This window comes from Pyrus communis, chromosome 8 (assembly GCF_041283825.1).
Source record: "Pyrus communis isolate YQ-2024b chromosome 8, ASM4128382v1, whole genome shotgun sequence".
Lineage (NCBI taxonomy): Eukaryota > Viridiplantae > Streptophyta > Magnoliopsida > Rosales > Rosaceae > Pyrus > Pyrus communis.
This window is the reverse complement of record NC_142572.1, coordinates 1,195,334-1,217,135: the sequence shown is the minus strand read 5'-3', so window position 1 is coordinate 1,217,135 and position 21,802 is coordinate 1,195,334. Positions and strand designations below refer to the sequence as shown.

Genomic DNA, 21,802 nt, shown 5'->3' with positions numbered 1-21,802 from the left:
TACGTGGCAATTTTGACATCTCATTTGAAGATGCTCTTAGGCGTCAAAACGTTCATCACTCAAAGTTTCACTTGTTTCAGAATAAATCCCAAATCCGAACAGCTCTGTCCTCATTTTATCTTCTTGTCCTCTTTGTGCACTCTCCCTCAAATTCCAAAACATATTTTTCTCTCATCATCGAGGATCGAAGGTCTCCATTGTAAGTCTCTCTTTCTCTCACTATTAAAAACAAATTTTCATTTTATTATAATAATTATAGTTTGAATGTTCAAATGTGGGTCAAGTATTGTGGATTAGCGAATTTATGCAAATTTTGTGGCTGAGTGGTTAGTGATGAATTCTATATTCATATTTAATAGCACGTTTTGGGTCACTACAAAAGGGGCTATCACTGACGGTCAAAAACCGACAAGAAACACCAATTACTGTTGGCTATTTGGTAAAAATCCGACTTTAAATAATGCAATGTCGGATTGGGTTAGCGACACCAATACTACCGTTATAGAAAGGGTATTGACATCGCTTAGACCTCTTAATCCGCCACCACGAAGCAAAGTAATATAAAATGAAAAGAACAACAATGTTGCTTAAAAGAGACATCGTAGATTACGTCAGTTATAAGCGACATTAAATTTTGACATGATGGCGCTACTAACCGACATTAAGTAACAATTAAACAATAAAATATTACACTTACTCTGGGCCGTAGCCGACATTACATAATAGTAAACAAATAAAATAATCAATCTACTGTCGGTCCTAATCGACATTACCTACATTTCGATAAATATAATATTTATGTTGTTGTCGTCCATAAGCGACACCAGATATATTAAAATAAAGCAAAATACAAATTGTTTCTCCATTTTTCGTCTATAATAATTAAAAAAAAAAAAATATATATATATATATATATATATATAATTCCAATCATATTTCATATATAGGCCAAAGCAAACATTAATAAAAACTAATAACAATAACAGTTGTCCCAATTCATTCTCAATTCATTGTTCTCAGTCATCAGTATTATTACAGAACTCCTGGATGATCTCCTGGGGGAATTAGAAGTAGAAGCTAAAGAAGATGCATAAGACACCATATCCAGAGTCACCCAGTGTCCATACCCACGCACTCTATTATGATGCTCAGGACCCTTCGTCTCGACATATACTTGGGTCCTAAGCTTATCAGTATCTTCTTGACCAGACTCAATCATAGATTGAATATTGCCCTCCATAGTTGCCTTGCAATAAAATTTAAAAATAAAATAAAATCAACAATCATAAAGTAGAAAAATAAATTATAGATATTAAAAATTAATAACAATGATATACTAACACGAAAAAATCATTTACCCCTGTACGCTGAGAGGCTTCATCAATACTGGTTAGAATACAACAAAAAAGCTGAAATGAATAATCATAATAATTTAAAAATAGACCACCTTTGAACTCCTCCTCTTCGAGATGAAGTTCATCAGAATGTTGATCTTCAAAATGTAGATCCATAGCAAAAGTTTCTGAAAAGAGACGTAGAAAAACTGAAATAGAAGAAGAAATGGACATGCAGACGAAATTGGGAAGGAGAGACTGAAATTGGGGAAGAAACATAAGCACGGATGAAATGGAAATTTTCAGTTTAAGCATAATACTAGTTTAAACACAATACAAAAACTGAAATTATTAATAATTCAAAAAAGAACCAGCTTCGAACTCCTCATCTTCTAAATGAAGTTCCTCAGAACGTTGATCTTCACTAGAATTATTCATAGCAAAAGTTAGTAGAAGGAGAAGGAGTATGGCTGAAATGGGGGAAAGAGTAAGGTTGAAATGGGAGAAGGAGAGGGAGTAAACGAGAGAGAGAGAAATGTAAGAGAGAAATGGAAGCACGGAAGTAATGGGAAAGACGGGGTTTAAATATGGATAAAAACTTAGCATCAGTTAATACCGACAATAGCTATAACAACTTACGTGGGTAAAAACCGACACCATCTTTGACAAACTGACAGTAGCCATAAGTTGCGTCGAAATATTAGGACTTTGCGTCAGTTCAAACCGACACTAGGTCTAACACGACCTAGATACACACAGCTTGACACACTTTTGATTGAAAGGGTCAGCGTTGAAATAGGATCACATTGCGTCGAATAAAACCGACGTTAGTCTGACAGATTTGTGTGGCGTCGAAATAAGGGCAATTTTGCGTCGGTTAAATAACGCCAACTCGGACACTGACTGAAAAAGCTTGTCTAATCCATTTCCCCGTGCAAAAAAAAAGGGCAAAATTCCCGCCCAAAATATTTTAATTAAACCACAAAATCTTTACACTAGTGGATACTACAAAATCAACGAAAAATCACGATTTAACGGTTATTTTAACTCCGATTTTGATGATTCTTTATAGCTACACTTCTTTACCCTATATGAATACAATGAATGAACTTGATCTTCAATTTAAAATATTTACACTAGTGGATACCACAAAATCTTATGTTATACTTTATGAAAGTATAAATAAACTCTAAGTGTTAGTAAATCTATTGTTTTGATGGGATACGCATTATACGAAACTAATTTCAACGATCCAACCATCAAACTTGTTTGTATATGGTTCTAGATCGCATATGCCAAAAATCGCAAAAAACAAACATTTAAATATCAAGTAACGGGACAAAACGTTTCGACGGTTATCAATGAAAAATCACGATTTAATGGTTATTTTAACTTCGATTTTGATGATTTTTTACAGCTACACTCCTTGATCCTATATGAATACAATGAATGAATTCGATCTTCAATTTAAAATATTTACATTAGTGGATACCACAAAATCTTATGTTATACTTAATGAAAATATGAATAAACTCTTAAGTGTTAGTGAATATATTGTTTTGATGAGATACGCGTTCTACAAAACTAGTTTCAACGATCCAACAGTAAAAAATGTTTGTATATACTTCGAGATCGCATACACAAAAAATTGCAAAAAAACAAACATTCAAAGTTCAAGAAACGGGACAAAACGTTTCGACGGTTATCAACGAAAAATCACAATTTAACGGTTATTTTAACTCCAATTTTGATTATTTTTTACAGCTACACTCATTGATCCTATATGAATACAATGAATGAATTTGATCTTCAATTTAAAATATTTACATTAGTGGATACCACAAAATCTTTTGTTATACTTAATGAAAGTATGAATAAACTCTTAAGTGTTGGTGAATCTATTGTTTTGATGGGATACGCATTCTACGAAACTAGTTTCAACAATCCAACCAACAAACTTGTTTGTATATACTTCGAGATCGTATACACCAAAAATTGCAAATAAAAAAAATATTCAGAGATCAAGTAACGGGACAAAACTTTTCTATAGTTATCAACAAAAAATCACAATTTAACGGTTATTTTAACTCCGATTTTGATGATTTTTTACACCTACACTTCTTGACCCTATATGAATACAATGAACGAATTCGATCTTCAATTTAAAATATTTACACTAGTGGATACTACAAAATCTTATGTGCAAATTTAAGAAAAAAAAATATTTTTCTTAACAGGTCAGGTAACTTTACCCGTTGAGTAAAGTGACTCGATCTGTTAAGGACACGTTAAAATAACGGATGTGACACGACACGGCCTGTTTGCCAGGCCTATTCTATAGGGTATATAAAGGCCACCAATATGTCGCCTACAATCAACATCGGGTTTCAAAATATTTAAAAAAATTTAAAATCTATGTCGGCTACAAGCGACACAGGCTTTGAAAATATTTAAAAACTTTCTCTAGTGTCGGGTATAAGAGACAACAGTCTTCTTTTAACTGATGCTAACTTTATGTTGATTACAAGCGACACTGGGTTTTGAAATATTTAATAAAAATTAAAACTTATGTCAGCTACAACCGACACTGGCTTTGAAAATATTTAAAAACTATCATTAGTGTCGAAAAAAAGCAGCACCAGTCTTTATGTCGGTTAAAAGCGACACTACTATTAAAAAAAAAATTAAAATCTATGTTGGTTATAAGCGACATTAACAATTTATGTCGGTTATAAGTGACAGTAATTCCGACACCATGTAAAGTAGGTGTCGGAATGTCTTAAGCGCCACTATATTTTATAAAAGCAACACCAACCACCGACACAATAAAGCCCTTTTGTAGTAGATTTTTGATGTTGGTTAGGGATGGGCAACGATTATGGTAAACGGATAACTGCGGTTATTTACCCATAAACGTTTATGATCATACCTGCATAACCGTTTACCTGTTGGGTAATTGTCTAAACAGTTACACTCATACCCATAACCATTTATAAACGGTTAACCATACCTATAGTCATGTACCCATTTAACCGTAATTGTTTAATACCCGTTTACCCATTTACCCTTTCTTAACCCTTTTATCCTTTTATTTTTTTAAGCATTTACCCATTTTTCACCGGTCTACACGTTTTTTTAACTTGAAAATTAAAAAAAAATTGTCATAATTTTCTTTTTTTGACAATTAAACATTGTTATAGGTGGTACATTCATCATACATTTCCGTACTTTAATTTGTTTAAGGAAATTTTAGCGAAAAGCTTTTGGTACTGTTCACTTTAATGAAAAATTACATTTTTACACTTAAAAATCAATTCTGGTACTATTCACTTTACCCTTTATTTTGTCCTTATCGTTAAAACTCAAAGTTTTCAAACCTTTTTCATTAGTTTTTTTTTTTTTTTAACCATTCCAATAATTGAAATAATAGTTTACGGACGATATTTTTAACTGTTACCAATGAAGGTGATATAATATTTGCTTAAGTATTTTTGGGTTACAAAAGTTGTTTAGAATACAATATTCTTGGGTTACAAAAACTGTTTGGAATACAATTCTTGGGTTATTTAACCCAAAATGTAAAGTACTAACATAATATATATAATTAGCTACATAAACCATGCACTATAGTCAATAGCATTGATCTAAGTTTTGTCCAATAGATAACATGGTTTGTGTTAATTTTACATATAAAAAATAAACAGGTAAACGGTTACCCATTTATAATCGCAATTAATACTCATAACCACTCATTTAATTTTCGTGAGTAAACAGTTATACCCATAATTGTTTATTTATCTAAACGGTTACCCATAATCGTAACCGTGAAGTTTAAATGGATGGGTAAATTTTGCTCATCCCTAGTGTTGGTGAATCACATGATAGTGGTCAGAAGAGGCTAAAATGTCCACCTGAGTCCTTCCGACCTTTGAAAGAGTGGACTGTCGTGATAAAAGCACGAGCTGAGTCCTTACCCAAAAAAAATAAAAATAAAAAAATAAAAAAATAAAAAAAGGGTAAATCTCAGTTTACTATCCTCAAGTTTCGTTGTTTTTAACATTTAGTACATGAAGTTTGTTTCGTCCCAGAGTCATATCTAAAGTGTTAATTTTGGGTCTGGGCTATTAAGTCTTCCATTAACTGATGACGTGGTGCTTATGTGGACAATGATTGGACGCCACGTGTCATTAAAAATATTAAATAATTAAAATAATTAATTAAATAAAAGTATTAAAAAAAAAAAAAAAAAGCTTCAACCAATCTTGACCTCGATTATTCTCAGAACCAACACAGAAACCCTTATGTTATAATCCCTGCACGATTATTCTCAGAACCCAAATCACAGAAACAGCACTCAGAAGCTTTAACCAATCTTGACCTCGATTGTCTTCGGCTTCTTCGGCTTTGGCAGTGGCAGCTTATGCACTGTGACGGTCAAAACCACATCCACGTTCGCATTCAGCAAACAGCAAAAATCACATCCACGTTCGCATTCTCCGACAACACAATCTTCCTCATGAACTTGTCGACCCTCTGCTCCATCCTCACGTACTTAGCCCATTCCTTCTCCTTCTCCCGCTTCCTCTCGCTACTGATTAGAAGCACATTGTAGTTCTCCGCCTGGACCTTGATGTCCCAGGACTTCAGTCCCGGCATGTCCTCCACGAACACGTAGGAGTTCGAGTGCTCCTTGACGTCTGCCGGTGTGGAGGCCATTGCCTTGGCTTCGCGAACGTAGGTTCGGGTAGGGGCGTTGAAGGACTTCTCGGCGTCGTCGGCGGCTGAAGTGTGGAGAAGAGCGGGGCTTCCAAACCGGGGATTCTGACGTCCATTCTTCGCTTCTTGGTGGATGGAATTTTTGCTTTTTCGGTTTCGATTTGAAGGCTTTTGTGAATTTTCGAGTGGGAATCTGGTCGATGTTCATTGGGTTCTTCTTCTTCATACCCTGTTTGGCTGCTAAGAAAATATGAGTGAGAAAATGAAAGATATGGATGGGTTTTAAAGCTTGAAGCTTGCAGATGGTGGGTGTCTTTTTTTTTTTTTTTTTTTTTTGAATCTGATTTGTGCTCACATTTGGGGGTTCTGGTTGTTAAATTTGCTCTTTCGAGGGTTCTGTGAACTGGGTAGAAGACAATGAATTTTGCCTGGAAATTTTGAACTACGGTTTTCTGACATTTGATTTGGGAGGAGTGGATTGGAAAAAGGGTGGCTCGGGTAAGCAAGGGGTGGGTGATGGGGGATGGGAGAAAGGGGTGCTCGGGTGGAGAAGACGAAGTGGGTGGAGGGGATGGAGGGGTGGAGCCGTGGAGGGAGTGGTGGGGATAGAGGGGTGTCGGGTGGGGAAGAAGAAGGGGGTTATGGGTTTTTTTCTTTATTTTTTTTTTATATATTTTTAATACTTTTATTTAATTACTCTTTTTCATTTTAAAATTTTTTTAATAACATGTGGCGCTCAGTTATTATCTACATGAGAGTCATGTCATTAGTTAACAGGAGACTTAACAGCCAGACTAACAGATGTATGAGACTTTCTCAAAATTAACATTTTAGGTATGATTTTAAGTATTATATGTTAAAAACCACGAAACTTAAAAGTAGTAAACTGAGATTTATCAAAAAAAAAAAAAAAATTATGCAATTTTTGTGAAGGGGTTGTGGGGTGGGGAAAACTAATTAAAATAACAGAAATTATTATTTGTAGATGCTGCAAGGGTATAATTGAAAATTTGTGGTTCACCTGGTGGCAAATGCTGTAAATTGGTACGAATAAAAACACTCCAGGTACCCCAAAACCCTAACTGCGAAGGGAGGCGCGATAAACAGACACAAACACACGCTTCCGTCGTCCTCAGTCTCTCTGCCGGCGAAGATCAGCATCTGTAGTCAGCCATGGGTATTTGATTCAGTTTTATTGTATATGTATTTTCAAGGTGTCTGATTGGTCGTTGACGGTGAGTGAGTGCTGTGCAGGTAAGGTTCACGGGTCGCTCGCACGTGCCGGGAAGGTTAGGGGTCAGACCCCGAAGGTCGCCAAGCAAGACAAGAAGAAGAAGCCCAGAGGCCGCGCCCACAAGCGCTTGCAGTATAACCGGAGATTCGTCACCGCCGGTAAGCTTAGCTCATCCCTTTCCTCACTTCCTCAATTTAATTTAATTTAATTTTTTGAATTAGGGTTTCTTTCTTCGGATTTTTGATAGCTTAGTTCAGTTGAAATGATGTTTTGTTTATCTAATATACGTACACACACACACACACTAATATACGTACACACACACACACACACACACACACACACACACATATATATAGTTGGATTTGGGAACAAAAGGGTTGATAATTTGGATGGCTCTGATTGTAATTTTGATTGGAATTGCAGTTGTTGGATTTGGGAAGAAGAGGGGGCCTAATTCTTCTGAGAAGTAAGGTTGCTCTTTGGGGAGTTTTTGCTGTTTTCTTATGAGGCTTTAGTTTCATTTGAAGTGTTTATTTTGTAGCCAGATTATGGTTTGACATTATCTATTGGTTCTGTTTCGTTGTTCTAAGGCATGTTTTTGATGTCCGGATTGGGAAATGCTTCCTAATATCGGCTAGTTTTCAGTCTTTGACTACATGATTGTTCGATGCAGTTCTTAATTTAATTTCTGATCTGCTCATGCCCTGTTGTTACATTGTTAGGATTGATTAGAATCAATGATAGATAAACAAAAGATTGATGCTGCCTTTATATGAGCATACTGAAGTCACTGGTAGTCTCAAATACTAGACGGGTACAAGTTTAAGGAGCTGTTTGATTTTCAGATATCTAGATGTATGTCGTACGATTTTTATTTAAACGAGGAAGCTTTTCAAACTCTGCATTTTCTGTTTCTGCCAATGGCAACATTGCTCTCCTCTTAACAACATTATCATTCTTTCACTCCTTTTTCTTAGGCCTTCACCTTGAGTGACTATTCTTCGTTCTGAGGTGCCGTCTCTTTTACTTCCACAGCTCCACCTCTTAGATCTAGAGGTGTTGGACTTCTCTTTCTGTGAGTTATGTTTTTCATTTAATAGAAGAAAATGGATGAACCCCCCTATTTCCTCATTAAGTGTTCCTTGGTGGAACAAGAACTCGAGTCACACCAAAGAACGGGCCTTCCAAGCTGACATTGATTAATCAAAAACAACACTTTGGTAGTGACCCGGAACATAAGACCCAGTTCTAGATGTTTCAGTCAAGTAGAGAAGTTGGTTTGTACTAGAACGTACAATGTAGAGTTTTGATTCAGTACTTGCATTTAGTTTAAAACCTGTTAAGAGCGGATGTTTCTGACCACATAAATGGAATTGAATCATATGAATATACGAGAGTAACAGATAATGCTCGTGTTTGTGAAGTACCGCGGGTGTGGGATGATAGATGCACATAAAAAGTCGGATGAAATATCAGAGTTGAACTTGGTTTCTTGTGATGTAACATGATAACTAGGGTCCTTGTGGATAGAGTCAGGCGTTCTAGTTGTGTGGCGATGTTCATAAACAGTTTGGAAGATGACTCCGGCATTATTTCTGTTGGAGCTCATCTTTGCTCAAAGAAAGTTTTGCTCAAAGTGGTTTGATGCTCAGAAGCAGGTGTTGATACGCGTTGTGGGTCGGTTGACAAGTATTGATAGTGTCTTGGTTGTATGTTTGACGGTTGATGAGATGTTATATTATCGGACACTAGGGTTGAAACTACATATTATAGAGGCTATAAATCGGCGATAGGTTTGGGTATTGTGCTATTGATTCTGTTGTTTTAAGATAGTTTGATGTCTTTGAGGAAAAGCTGGCCATCGATAATCCAATAGCCTTGGGCCAGACTAATATTCTCATGAGGAGCGTATTTGAACGTGTTTCTCATAACAAGTTCCCAAATAACTTTCACAACCATATGCGACCCACTGTATTTTAGGGTTTAATCAACGAGGCACGAGAACTCGGTTTTCGCTGAACGCAATGAAGAAGCGATTCAGAAGGTACATTCCTTTTCTTCGTACGTATGTTCTTTTGTTTAGGTTCATTATTTTTCTTTCTTCTTCTAGCCTTTAGAATAATAGGACTTAAGCTAACAAGGCTTTCTGCTTTGCGACTTTAGAATACATGACAACAACAATAAATTAACTTCTCCTTTGCCACAGTCACACAAAGGGATTTGGGAAATTTGAAAAAACAACCAAGATTTGAAACCGATATAGAATTATAGCCATGATTTTAAATTTATTGTAATTATAACCAAAGTTTGATGTGAAGGTACTAATATATCCTTAATGATAAATTATTTACAATCATGCCCTTTCTTGCAATTTGGCGTTAAGGATATAATGTGCCTCTGGAAGCTTTTGCAGAGCTTTACCGATGCTCCCATACCGATCAGATACGAAACACCTCCAATGGCACCTCTCAATTTTGTTAGAAACCATGTCCATGAACATCATTTTCTGAGCCGCCCATGCCATAATAAAATTTACAATGAAGAGAGAGGGAGAGATGAGGGGTTTATGGGGAGGGAGGGGTTAGGTGTTATATATAGGCAGGTAGAGAGTATGATGATAGGAGTGGAGGAATACATGGAGACAATGGGGTCAATGCATATATTTCATATTGCCTGTAGCGATTACAAAAACTGTTGTAGATGGGGGCGGGAGAATTTGAGGTTCGGTTTGATTTTCTAGGGTTTTGTTTGATTTCTTTTGGATTTGGCCAATCACCCTGATTTGCAATGCAATTCAATTCAACCTTAAAGTTTCATAAGGGTGCGGTGCGAGAGAGAAGGAGGGATGTCGACAGCAATGATCGAAAACGGAAAAGAAAGATGAAGAGTTTCATTTTGTAAAGGAATTAGTACTTAAGGGTATATTAGTACTTTTATATTAGATTTAGTTATAGTTATGATAATTATTACTAGCATTTGTCTACACACTTTGTGTATATGAACACATATTTTTAGAAAATGAGAAAGAGAGAGAGAGAGAACGTGGAGGGAGTGAGAGGTTTTTGTTTTTGATTATTTTTTATTTTTTATATTGGAGGTATTTTAATATTACATGTAGGTGATGTTCTAATAAAAAAAAGTAAAATTTGGACATGTGAAATTACATTATTGCCCATCATTTTTTTTGTGTGATAGAAGACTAAGTAGTATTTTCACCCTCTTTTGGTTGACAAAAAGGGTTTCATTAATTAATAGTGTTGACCCTAAAACTACCAAGTCTACGTGGCGCACAGGCCGAGTAACTAATGAGCTAACTACGTCATTCGATTGATGCGAGGCATGCCAACTCGTCGGCCGAGCTTGGCCGAGAAGTAAAATTTGTTGATGTCGCGTTGAGTGCGTCGCTGACTTCTTGATCTTGTGATTGCGGCCGAGGAAGGAACAAGTCTTGGCCTTTGGATTCTCGAGCCTGAAGACAAGGCTGCTAGTTCTGCGAAGTTCATGAATCGTCGGCGCCGGATTCAGTCACAATGATTATATTTGTAAGAGTATAAGCACGTCGAATCGACATCAGACTATATGGACACAAGTACTCAAAGGAGATGTATGTCTTGATGGTAAATGTGGTTCGGCTGTCAGAATGCCGAACTCTGAAACTCACTTGTGAGTATCCAAGCATAAAACCACTCGGCGTTCGATATGCCGAATGTAGTAACTTGTAACACCTTACTTCGCCAAGAAAACTAATAAGATGACCTTTGCCAATAAGGATTTAGAAACCCTTCTCGACTGAGACTTGGATAGGTAACCAGTCGGCCTCGACGCAGTGCTGTTTATCCAAACTGAAGGTGTTCGCCGGTTGCCTTCACAGTGCTGTTTATCCAAACTGAAGATGTGTCGGCGGAAAAAGAAAATAAAAAATCTCAAGATGTTTGAGAGGTTTGCGCAGGGCAGCTGTGTGTTGAATTGGAGGTCATTTTTTCGTTGCCATTGCATCTATATTTATAGGACTGAAGTACTTGCTTTGCACGATCAGATAATGTTGCAGAGTTTAATTGCAACTTTAATTCCTGAAGTTGATTCGCATAAAAAACCAGAAACCAAGGGATATCCTTCAAACTGAGCCGTGGGATTTGTTCCAAGACTTTTCAAACCTAATAAAAGTCCATCTAGGCTTATCACATCACATTTCTAGCCCACCTAGGCTTCTCATCTCATCACCAAAACTCCATCAGTAGCCTTTATCCCATGCATGCATAGTAAAATGAAATATAATCTCATCATGCATGCCTTATTATCTGATACTCTAAAGACCATCTTCCATCAAACACATGGCATCCAATTCTTGCATGGCATCAGGCAATCACCCATTCAATCTCATTTGTATCTCTTCATAGTCTTTATCTGATCAAAGCTTGAGATATAAAAGCATCCCATTTATCTTATACAAAAACAATTCTTTACTAAAAGATAATTATTATGATAAAAACCATAATAATATTTTTTAATAACAAAATTATCTTCACCTTTTCATCCGTCGGTCTGGAACTATGCTCAACCAATGGCCTCAATTGTATGGACCAATGATGTAAATTTGGGTCCAAATAAATGGAGATAAACTTAAGAGCAATTTTGTAAATATTTCATAGCTTGCACATAAATGGTTCACACAAGTACATGTGGAGTAATTTTGTAGCTCGTACATAGAGGCTTTTTTATTTTTTTTATTTTTTTTAAAAGCATGTTTCACCAAAGCAAGGGCATGACTTTACAATAGTAGGGATTATGACTTTACAATAGCATGTGCTGAAGGCTACTTTATATGCACGATAGTGAAGCGAATAATACAACGAACCTAGTCCTCTCCAGTCGAGGAGATATTTCTCCATATACCCAAATTACTTGTCGGTACATCACGTGTCATACTAAGTAAACATCTGATGACTTTATGCTCTTTGTGAACTCTAAATTGTTTAGTTAGCATTTTACAACTGATATAAACAAAAAAAAAAAAATTATGACGCATATAAATTAAGATAAATTATTGTACTCACGTTATCCAAACCATTGAAAGTAGGTATCAATTATTATATATTTCCAAATGCTTGCATTAGGGCTGAAGGCTACTTTTGTTTTTAATACACAGACAGTGAAGCAAATAATACAACGTACGTAGCCCTCGCCACTTGAGATCATTTTCCATATACTTAGAGATTACATGCCGGTATATTACGTGTCACATTATAAGTAAAATGACATATATTTAAGCTCTAATTTGGTATTGATGTGCTTCTGGAAAAAAGTGGGTATCAAAAAAAACTTTTTTAGATTTGGTAAACGTTCAACTTTAGTTTTTTTTCATAGTTTTGGGTGAAAAAAAGCCAAAAACACAAAGCTGCGAAACCCAACTTTGAAAAATTGGCTTTTTTTGCTTGCCCAGCGTCTGCGCAAACCGATTTAGCAAGAGGCGCTGAGGCCTTTAATGAAATTTTCCAATACCCATAATGGCCTTTAGCAATTAAATAAATTATACATTGTACCCGTCGACATCGTCGTCAACCCTGCCACGTCTCTCTTCCGTCCTCTCACAACTGTTTATAAATAGTTTATATAAATCTTATAAATATCATAATAAAAGAAAAGATAAAAAAATTATTATATAATATTCAACATCATATCTTTTTTATTCATTTTACAAAGTCGCAGTGATTTTACATAAAAATTTACCAAACACTTTAACATTGCTTTTTTTCCTTTCTAAAAGCACTTTTACAAAAAAAATTTACCAAACACTCTATTGCTTTATTTCACAGCTATTTATTCTTGCAGCATAGCATAAGCAGTTTTTTTTCAAAGTACAATAATACCAAACCAGCCCAATTGTTCCTTGAAGGTAGCTAGTAAATTTACTTATACTATAACACGTGATGTAAAAACTCATGTTTTGAACACACTAAAATATCTGTCTCACTTGATAGCAATGTATCACATAAAGATGCATTTCCTGTTTCGACTATTCAGATATGAGCACAACTTACACGCATTTGCCATTCTGTGCATATATATGTGACCAAAGTTAATGTGAATAAATTTTTCAATGTTAGGAACACGATTCGGTACACCAAGTGACATAATATTGAATTTTTTTTTCAAATTTCTAACTAATTATATTATTATACTTAGTTTACTAAATCGTGTTCTTGACACACTAAAAATTGTGAGTGAAACAACGAATGAAATGTGGACCCGGATTCTCTATGTGGGGATTCGAAGGATCAATTAATCGTGTTCGTTCATCGTATATTGTGTGGTCAATTTTCTTCAGGTACTCTTTATATTTAATTTTAAATAAAATAATTTAAAATAATTTTTAACTGCACAATGTACAATAAACGAACAAGATTGATTGATTATTTGGATCCTCATAAATAAGATCATGATAGGATCCTATTCCATGAAATGTATAACAAATTAACAATAAAAGGGAGGCCATTCCTATTTTCCAAGAGATGCAGATCTTGCCCCTCGCAACCAATCTATATAATATAATATAATTTTAAATGTTTCTATATCTCTCTTGCATTATCTCACGCGAGGGCTTAGAACTCTAAAAATCTTATTTTACACTTTTTATAAGTGTATTTTTCTTTTTAATTATAGAAAGTTTGGAGTGCCAAATGAAATTTTTAGATTACTAATAACAATTCCTTTTATATATATATATATATATATATATATGTAGTCGACTCCAATCTTCATATGTATATCCATAGTCAAATTGCTGAAATTTTTTAGAGAGTTTGCTCATCTGTCTTCGCTTACGAAACTTAAGGGTGATACTTTCTTGCCTAGTTGTATCGCTTTGTTTGTTGGCTTTTGTTTTCTGGGTCAGATGCTTTCTTATACTGAGTTAAGATCCTTTCTAAATCCTTGTGTTCGAAACCTAAAAATTGGAAATCTGAGCTGTTGAAGAGAGAGAAATAGAGATTCATATCCTTAGTTTATGTGAGGTAGTCAAAATAGACTTCATGAGGACTACATGATTTAAAATGAGTTTTCCGGATCTTTGAGTCTATAGGTTTCAGACATAGAGATCCAGAGAGAATCTCAATTCTCTTATACTAACATTTCCTTGGCTCTTTGTCTCTTTTGAGGGCTCTTGTTTTTTATGTTTAAGTTGTGCATATGTAAGTTAGACCAGTTAGATGACAATGTAGATTCTCCCTTCTCCTAGATTAGACTGGTCAAAATGATCGTCTTGTTGTAAAATTAATTAAAAACTGATATTGATCTGGCTTTTTGGATGATTTTTTTTTAAGGAAATACTTTAATCAATGGATGTGACGGACTTAACACCCAAGTCAGCTCAAAAGTTGTTTGAAGCAGATGGAGGAGCATATTACATTTGGTCGAGTTCAGATAATCCGGTGCTTGCTGAGGCCAAGGTTGGTGCGGGCAAGCTTGTTCTTCAACCGCATGGTTTTGCTCTTCCTCACTATGCAGATTCCTCCAAACTGGGATATGTTCTTCAAGGTAATTAATAACTAATTAACTACAGCCTGCAAATACATATATAATTAACTGCACTTCTGATTATCATGTTCACATATAAGAGATTTTTCATTGTACTTGGAATATGAGACGGAACATTATATGTCATTATACAATAGGAGGAAAGTTTTTTTTATTCAAGCGTCCATCCAATTACAAAATGACATGTGGTGTTCTACCTTGTGTTCCGAGCATATTGAAAAATCTCTCTTCACGTACATGTGTGCGTATTTTAGTTAACTGTTTTTGTAATAAAAATGGAAAGCAAAGTTTGTTATTTGTTCATCAATGCCCTTATTATATAGCTAGTTATATGATGGAAACCAAGAGTCATACTTATGTTTCTAGACTATAATGCTTATATAATTATCTGTTATGAATCTGAACCACATATTCAATCAATAATCAAGTTGATTAAGGTGACGAAGAAATTCACATAATCTGTAGTTTAGATTTACAACCTGACAAAATAATGATAACAGATGATGTTGGTGATGTTCTTTTAAGAAAGAAACTAATAGTGAATGATCATTAAGCCATGCAAAGAGATCATTTAAAAAAGTATGTTAATTTCATTCATCATCGTCCTTGTTACGATAATCGACCTGGTGATCGATCAGTTGGACCAAAATAATCAACATGATCAATGGTTCAGATTTAGTTATTCGCATGAAAGCATTAAGTTATTAACTATAGTTGAAGATCTTAATTAGCACTCATGGTGATGCAGGTGATGATGGACTAGTAGGAATGGTATTCCCTAACACATCAGAGGAGGTGGTGGTTAAGGTTAAGAAAGGAGATGTGATACCAGTGCCAATTGGAACAGTCTCATGGTGGTTCAACAACGGAGATCGCTCTGATCAGGAGCTTGTTGTTGTTTTCTTGGGTGAAACTGCCGGAGCTCAAATTCCCGGTCAATTTTCATACTTTTTTATTGCCGGAACGCTAAGTCTACTTGCAGGTTTCTCAACTGAATTTGTCAGCAAGTTCTTCAACATCACCGAGGACGAAGCTGATGACATCACCAAAAGCCAGACTGGGGTTTTGATCATCAAGCTAGGTCAAGATGAAAAGACCAAAATGCCCCTTCCCAATCAGAAACTCACCCACAAACATGTTCACAACATCACTAGTAGTAAACCTACAGCTACATTGACTGATACGGAATTCCCTCCTCTTAAACAAGCTGGGTTAAGTGCGAACCTCACGAAACTCGAGGCCGACGCGATTAGCTCTCCAATTTACACACCTGATTCCACAGTCCAGGTGATTTATGTTGCTCGAGGGAGTGGCCGGATACAGTTCGTGGGTGTTAACGGTCAACGTTTGTTGGACGCAGAGGTAACCGCGGGGCAACTGCTTGTGGTACCAACGTTCTACATGGTTGCTAAACTTGCAGGACAAAATGGGTTGGAGTGTTTCGCTGTCATGACCAGTTCTCAGTAAGCACATTGAGCTGTCACAACACCACTACTTTAATTTCAGTAGTACTTCATTTTTGCTATTTATTAAATGAATCCATTTCGATAATGAACTATAATGAAGTACAAATTATTCTCATTGGACACAAAAAATTGATGCCCATATTAACGCACTCTATAATACTAATACAAGTAGGTCTCACGTATAATTGTGTAATCCATTTGTATTAAAAAATGTGTCAGTGTTGTATGTATAAATAATTTTATTGCTAATGATTATTATTGTGCAAAATAATATTGAAATGTCACAACAACATTACTTCAATTTTAGTAGTATTTTTTACAGACTGAATTATTGCCGTATGAAACAGTATGTGTATGTATATATATATGCACGCGCGCGCTCGCGTGTGTTAATTTAGTGATATACTTAATTGGTATTATTTTTGCAGGCCTGTCTTAGAAGACTTAGCTGGGAAGACATCAGCATTGGGAGCATTATCACCGGAGGTACTACAAACAGTCCGGGGCTAGAACAACTTCTCAAGTCAAAGATTAGAAAGGAGTGATCGATCATGATCAACGGTTCAACGGCCTAATTATATATCTCTCTCTCTCTCTCTCTATATATATATATGTATGTATGTATGTATATATGTAATATTAATAAGCAGATCCATGCATCATGCATGATATATTACTGCAATGCAAGAGTGAGATACGGTCTTTCTGTATGTAATTTTCACTACAAGAATTTAAGCTATAGCACACCCCTTGCATCGGTGCGGATTAAGATGAAAGAGCACCGACATCGGTGGCAATTATCAGCAGCCACCATGCAGCCACTGAATAAGAATCCGATGTCCTATGTAAACATCTTCATTGTAACAAACGCCACCATTTCTACATCCGTGTAAGAAGGTAATAGTACAAGTCTCATTATATTCTATCTTTTTGTTTATTTATTTATAATTAAAAATAGTAAGTAAATCTTGTCAGAGAAAGTGTCCAGATTCCCTTTTTTTTTTTTTTTCCAGAACGGAGTAGGATTCTCCTCTCCTATTCTTATCATCTTCCCTCCCTTCATGTTTTATTATTTCTATATAAAAAAAAAAAAAATTACTATAAGATATTGATATGATTAAACTATAACAGTTCAAATAGAAGGGAAGAGGGCGCCATCTGAGCACCCATTGCATTGTCTAATCCCATTATTAATGTCAGTGTCTTTTGATAAAATTTAATATTTTTGCAATCAAGTCCTCCAAGACAAACTTGCAATCAAGTCCTACAATTTCATAAAATACTTCCATCCATCTTCCATCGGTAGCGTTCTTGAACAACCTGGGCAAAATTATAAAAACTTGTAAGATAATATCACATAATCATACTAAATTTAAAATAGTTAAAAACAACTAAAACAAATTAAAATCTACCTCCATAAGAACTTCATAGTTCATATCTGAATAAATCACTTAAGATCCGATTGTTAAATCATCTTCTGCACTTCTTTCTATCTATCAAAAAAGTTAACAACGCAAAAAAACCACAAATAAAAAAATATCATAATTTACTTAAAAGAGCAACGAAAATTAAATTTTTAGTCAGAATGAAAAAATAAAAGAAAAATGATTATAGCGAAAACAGAATAGTTATACCTCTCTATGCATCCTCCTCAATGCCAAACCTTTTTGTACTCAACACTTTTCACTGCAGAACAACAATCCATCGTATGAATTAACAAAAAATTGCATGCAGAGGAGACCCAAGCGAGATCTGAAAATATACATTCAAATCTTAGAAGATATGAGCTCAAAGTGGGAAAAAACTCGGACCTGATCTGATACAAAGAGAGGAGAGAGAGAGACCATGATGCATGAGCAGTGTTGGTGATGGTGGATAACGGATAGGAATATGGAAAGGATGGGGTTGAAAGAAAGGAGCTTCAGGGTTGAAATTGAGGTTTGAAAAGAAAGCTAAAAGGCCAATGAAAAAAAAAAAAAAACAGAATAGAAAAGCCGGCGATGGACACCGGGTGCCTAAGCTGTCGACTCTCAAAATGGCAAACTGAATGAAAGCAAAATCGGATCTGAAATTGAGGAAAAGGAAAGAACTCTCACAGAGAGAGAGAGAGAGAGAGAGAGAGAGAGAGAGAGAGAGAGAGAAGCTCCTACAAAGGGAGAGAAGAGCTCTCACAAACGGGAGAGAAAAACTCTCACCAACTCCTCTGCAATCCAAAATAAAACAAAGGGGAGAGAGAACTTTATCTCCTAGGGAAAATGAGGAAGATTGTTTGCCTCCTGTTACCATGCCCTTCCCATCCTTCCTATCTGTGCGGTCACGGTTAAACCACATCAAACATTTTATATTGATTTTTTAATAAAGATAATAAGATAAAAAACAATAGGAATATAAAATGTTGACGTAGCTTAACCGTGACTGCACAAATATGAGAGGATGAGAAGGGTACGGTAACAGAAGGGCAAACAATTTGCCTCCGAAGGAAAAACACAAGAGGAAGAGGAAAAACATTGATGTGGCTTAACCGTGACCACATAAATAGGAAGGGATGAAAAAGGTATGAGATGGGAAGGGCAGACAATCCAGATCCGAGGAAAAAACGAAGAGAGATGTGACCGTGAAAACAAAGAGACAGAGGGGGGGGTGAATCAAAGGAGAAAGAGGAAAATGAAGAGAGAGAGTTAGCTGATTAGATTTGGGCACAATATAATAACAATTAAAAAACTTAATAATTATTACTTTGTCATTAAAAGAATCTAATAATTATTATTTTGCATGTATAAAGCAAAATAATGAATTTGTAGGTTATAAATTTGAAGAATGACACTATCATTGATGTCGGAGAGCCTAAAGGACACCAAACATACACAGCTGTGCAATCGACTCTTAAAAAGACACAGATGGTGAATGGTGTCCCCAAAACAGTGTTCTATGTATGGCCTGTTTTCTAGTAGTGTTTTTTGAATAAAATTTGTGAATGGATCCCAGTGACAATGTAAGAATTCACTATTGATAAAATACAATACACTCTCTGTTTGTTGAATAAAATTCTGTGAATGATGACGATGACAATTGTGTACACATAAATCCATTTCACCAAAGCTGAGACTTGGCAAGTAGAGATTATGAGCCCCGCTATCATCTTCCCTTCTTTCCCTCTTCTCATTTGCATCTTGTCTCTTTTCCCTTGCTCAGTTGTTCTTTTCTTCCCCTTGTATTTTCTTCAAATGTTTTATCTGTTCCCTTTTCGTCTCTTTCTCAAATCAAACAAAATTGGTCAAACTGAGCTGAATCTGAACTGAACTAGTTATACCATTTAAATTTTATCTTCCATTTTTTAAGGTGAAGCAAATCGAACCAAACCGTTAATTAGTCAGTGTTTAAGCATGTATATAGGGAATCGATTATCGAACACATCTGCTGACTTCATGCTCCTTGTGAGCTCTAAATTGTTTAGTTAGTATATATGTATTAAGATATATTTTCGTAGTCGCATTATTCAAACCACTGAAGTTGTAATTCGTCTGTTTAGACTTCGTCTAATGAAATTTCTCTACCATATATTGACAAAAAAAAAATGCATGTATTATGGCTGAGATTATACACACGACAGTGAAACAAATAATACTATGTACCTAGTCCTCTCCATTGCAGTAGATCTATTTTCATGTACCCGGAACACGAGCTTGTACATTACGTGTCATAAGAGTGTTGAATCCCACATCGACCAAGTAAATAGTTTAAATATCTTAACCTCACTCTAACTAACATCGATGCCTTTTGTGATAAAACCTCACACCTGACGGATTGTGCAAGTGGTAATTACAAAGTTGGGGATAATATCAGTGTTGTTGGAAGTGGGTTTTTGGCCTGTCCCATCTTTCTAATAATTCTACATGGTATTAGAATCAGAAAGCGAACACGTACTATACTGCCACATGATGGGTGAGTCTCATTGGCCTCGCGCGATGATGGATGGGTCCCATTGGTCCCTCGTGTAGGGTGAGTCCTCTTAGCTCCATGTGGTTGCTGATGTGTGGATCTTCCACGTGTGACCCACTAATTAGGTCCCACGTGAAGGGGCGTGCTGAATCCCACATCGACCAAGTAAAAGAAAAGCAAATAGTTTAAACATCATAACCTCACTCTAACTAACACCGATGTCTTTTTGTGATAAAATCTCATACCTGACGGATTATGCAGGTGGTAATTGCCAAGTTGGGGACAATATCGGTGTTGTTGAAAGTGGACCTTGAGCCTATCTCTCTGATAATTCTACATGGTATCAAAGTTAGGAAGCAAGCCCTGTACTGCCATGTGATGAGTGGGTCCCTTTGGCCCCGCGTGTAGGTTTAGTCCTCTTAGCCCCGTGTGTAGACCTCCCACATGTGACCCACTAATTGAGACATATGTGAGGCGGCATGTTGAGTCCCACATACCTTATACAAAAAGAGAAATTATAGCTTAAATATCATAACCCTACTCCAATTAATATCAATGGCCTTAATGATAAACACCCCACACCTGATGGATTTGGCAGGTAGTAATTACCAAGTTGGGGACAATATTAGTGTTATTGGAAGTGGGCATTTGGTCTTTCTGATAATTCTACATGATATTAGAGCCAGAGAATGGGCCTATATGTATTGCCACGTGATGGGTGGGTCACTTTGGCCCTGCGGATAATGGTGGGTCCCTTGACCCTGCGTGTAAGGTGAGTCCCTTTAGCTCCACGTAGTTGCCAATGTATGGATCTCCCACGTGTGACCCACTAATTGGGTCCCATGAGAGGGCATGTTGAAACCCCATATCGGCTAGAGAAATAAAGAAAGAAGAGTTTAAATATCTTAACCTCACTCCAACTAATATCGAGGCTTTTTGTGATAAAGCCCCACATCTGATCAATTTTGCAGGTGGTAATTACTAAGTTAGGAACATTATCAGTATTGTTAAAAGTGGGCATGCAGCCCATTTCTCTAATAATTCTACAAAGAGAACATATATTTTTTAGTGTCCCTTGGTAAAGATTATCGTAATATTTATAATAAATTCACTTGTATTATGACGCATGATGTACATATTTATATTCTGTATACAGAAAAATCTCTCTCAAGTTGGGGATACGTGTGAATAGCATGTATCACATAACAATGCCAAGTCACTATTTGAATTAGGAATGCAGTACACCTCGCATTTGCTATTTTGTACATATGCAACCAAAGTCTGGAAAATGTCAGCGAAGCAATTTACAAGGGACCAATAAACAACGACGCGATGCATTTGGGAACTTGAGGTGTGTGTGTTACGTACACGGAGGGCTGACTATATGACGGGTCCAACAAATCTTACAACAGCATGATATCTCGGGTCATAATAATTGAGAGATTTTTTTATGTGCTTGAAACATGGGGTAAACACAACATTTCTTTATACAATTGGAGGGATAAACTAAAAATAAAAAATAAAAAAATCTCCAATTGTTCACTCCTTTTTTATTTTTTTGGTTGTGAGGAATGCCA

At 35.9% G+C, this 21,802-nt stretch overlaps 2 protein-coding genes, 1 long non-coding RNA gene and 1 pseudogene across 4 annotated transcripts; 2 read left to right on the top strand and 2 right to left on the bottom strand.

Moving 5' to 3' along the window:
• Nucleotides 1–5,585: 5,585 nt before the first annotated feature.
• On the bottom strand, nucleotides 5,586–6,637 carry LOC137716894 (17.3 kDa class II heat shock protein-like; annotated as a pseudogene).
• Nucleotides 6,638–7,069: 432 nt separating this feature from the next.
• On the top strand, nucleotides 7,070–7,942 carry LOC137717683 (small ribosomal subunit protein eS30z/eS30y/eS30x). The gene is made up of 3 exons (XM_068457121.2): nucleotides 7,070–7,227; nucleotides 7,305–7,442; nucleotides 7,711–7,942. The coding sequence occupies exons 1-3, from the start codon at nucleotides 7,224–7,226 to the stop codon at nucleotides 7,755–7,757; spliced, it is 189 nt and encodes a 62-aa protein (XP_068313222.1). The 5' UTR covers nucleotides 7,070–7,223; the 3' UTR covers nucleotides 7,758–7,942.
• Nucleotides 7,943–13,981: 6,039 nt separating this feature from the next.
• LOC137718194 (11S globulin seed storage protein 2) lies at nucleotides 13,982–17,209 on the top strand. 2 transcript variants are annotated; one of them, XM_068457695.2, is made up of 4 exons: nucleotides 13,982–14,120; nucleotides 14,607–14,820; nucleotides 15,569–16,283; nucleotides 16,715–17,209. In XM_068457695.2, the coding sequence occupies exons 2-4, from the start codon at nucleotides 14,622–14,624 to the stop codon at nucleotides 16,794–16,796; spliced, it is 996 nt and encodes a 331-aa protein (XP_068313796.2). In that variant the 5' UTR covers nucleotides 13,982–14,120; nucleotides 14,607–14,621; the 3' UTR covers nucleotides 16,797–17,209. The 2 variants fall into 2 exon arrangements, with proteins under 2 accessions (XP_068313796.2, XP_068313797.2); XM_068457696.2 differs by having other exon boundaries at nucleotides 14,033–14,297.
• A 246-nt stretch (nucleotides 17,210–17,455) lies between these two features.
• Nucleotides 17,456–18,395, bottom strand: LOC137718767 (uncharacterized). The gene is made up of 4 exons (XR_011065927.2): nucleotides 18,098–18,395; nucleotides 17,921–17,972; nucleotides 17,699–17,779; nucleotides 17,456–17,606 (listed from the first exon to the last, which is right to left on the bottom strand). It is a non-coding gene; the product is annotated as an uncharacterized LOC137718767 (long non-coding RNA).
• Nucleotides 18,396–21,802: the final 3,407 nt, after the last annotated feature.

Coding starts and splice junctions, on each gene's coding strand:
- LOC137717683 (XM_068457121.2), top strand. Junction 7,443..7,710: donor CCGGAGATTCGTCACCGCCG/GTAAGCTTAGCT, acceptor TTGGAATTGCAG/TTGTTGGATTTGGGAAGAAG.
- LOC137718194 (XM_068457695.2), top strand. CDS start 14,622: ATGGATGTGACGGACTTAACACCCAAGTCAGCTCAAAAGTTGTTTGAA. Junction 14,821..15,568: donor ACTGGGATATGTTCTTCAAG/GTAATTAATAAC, acceptor ATGGTGATGCAG/GTGATGATGGACTAGTAGGA. Junction 16,284..16,714: donor GCTGTCATGACCAGTTCTCA/GTAAGCACATTG, acceptor TTATTTTTGCAG/GCCTGTCTTAGAAGACTTAG.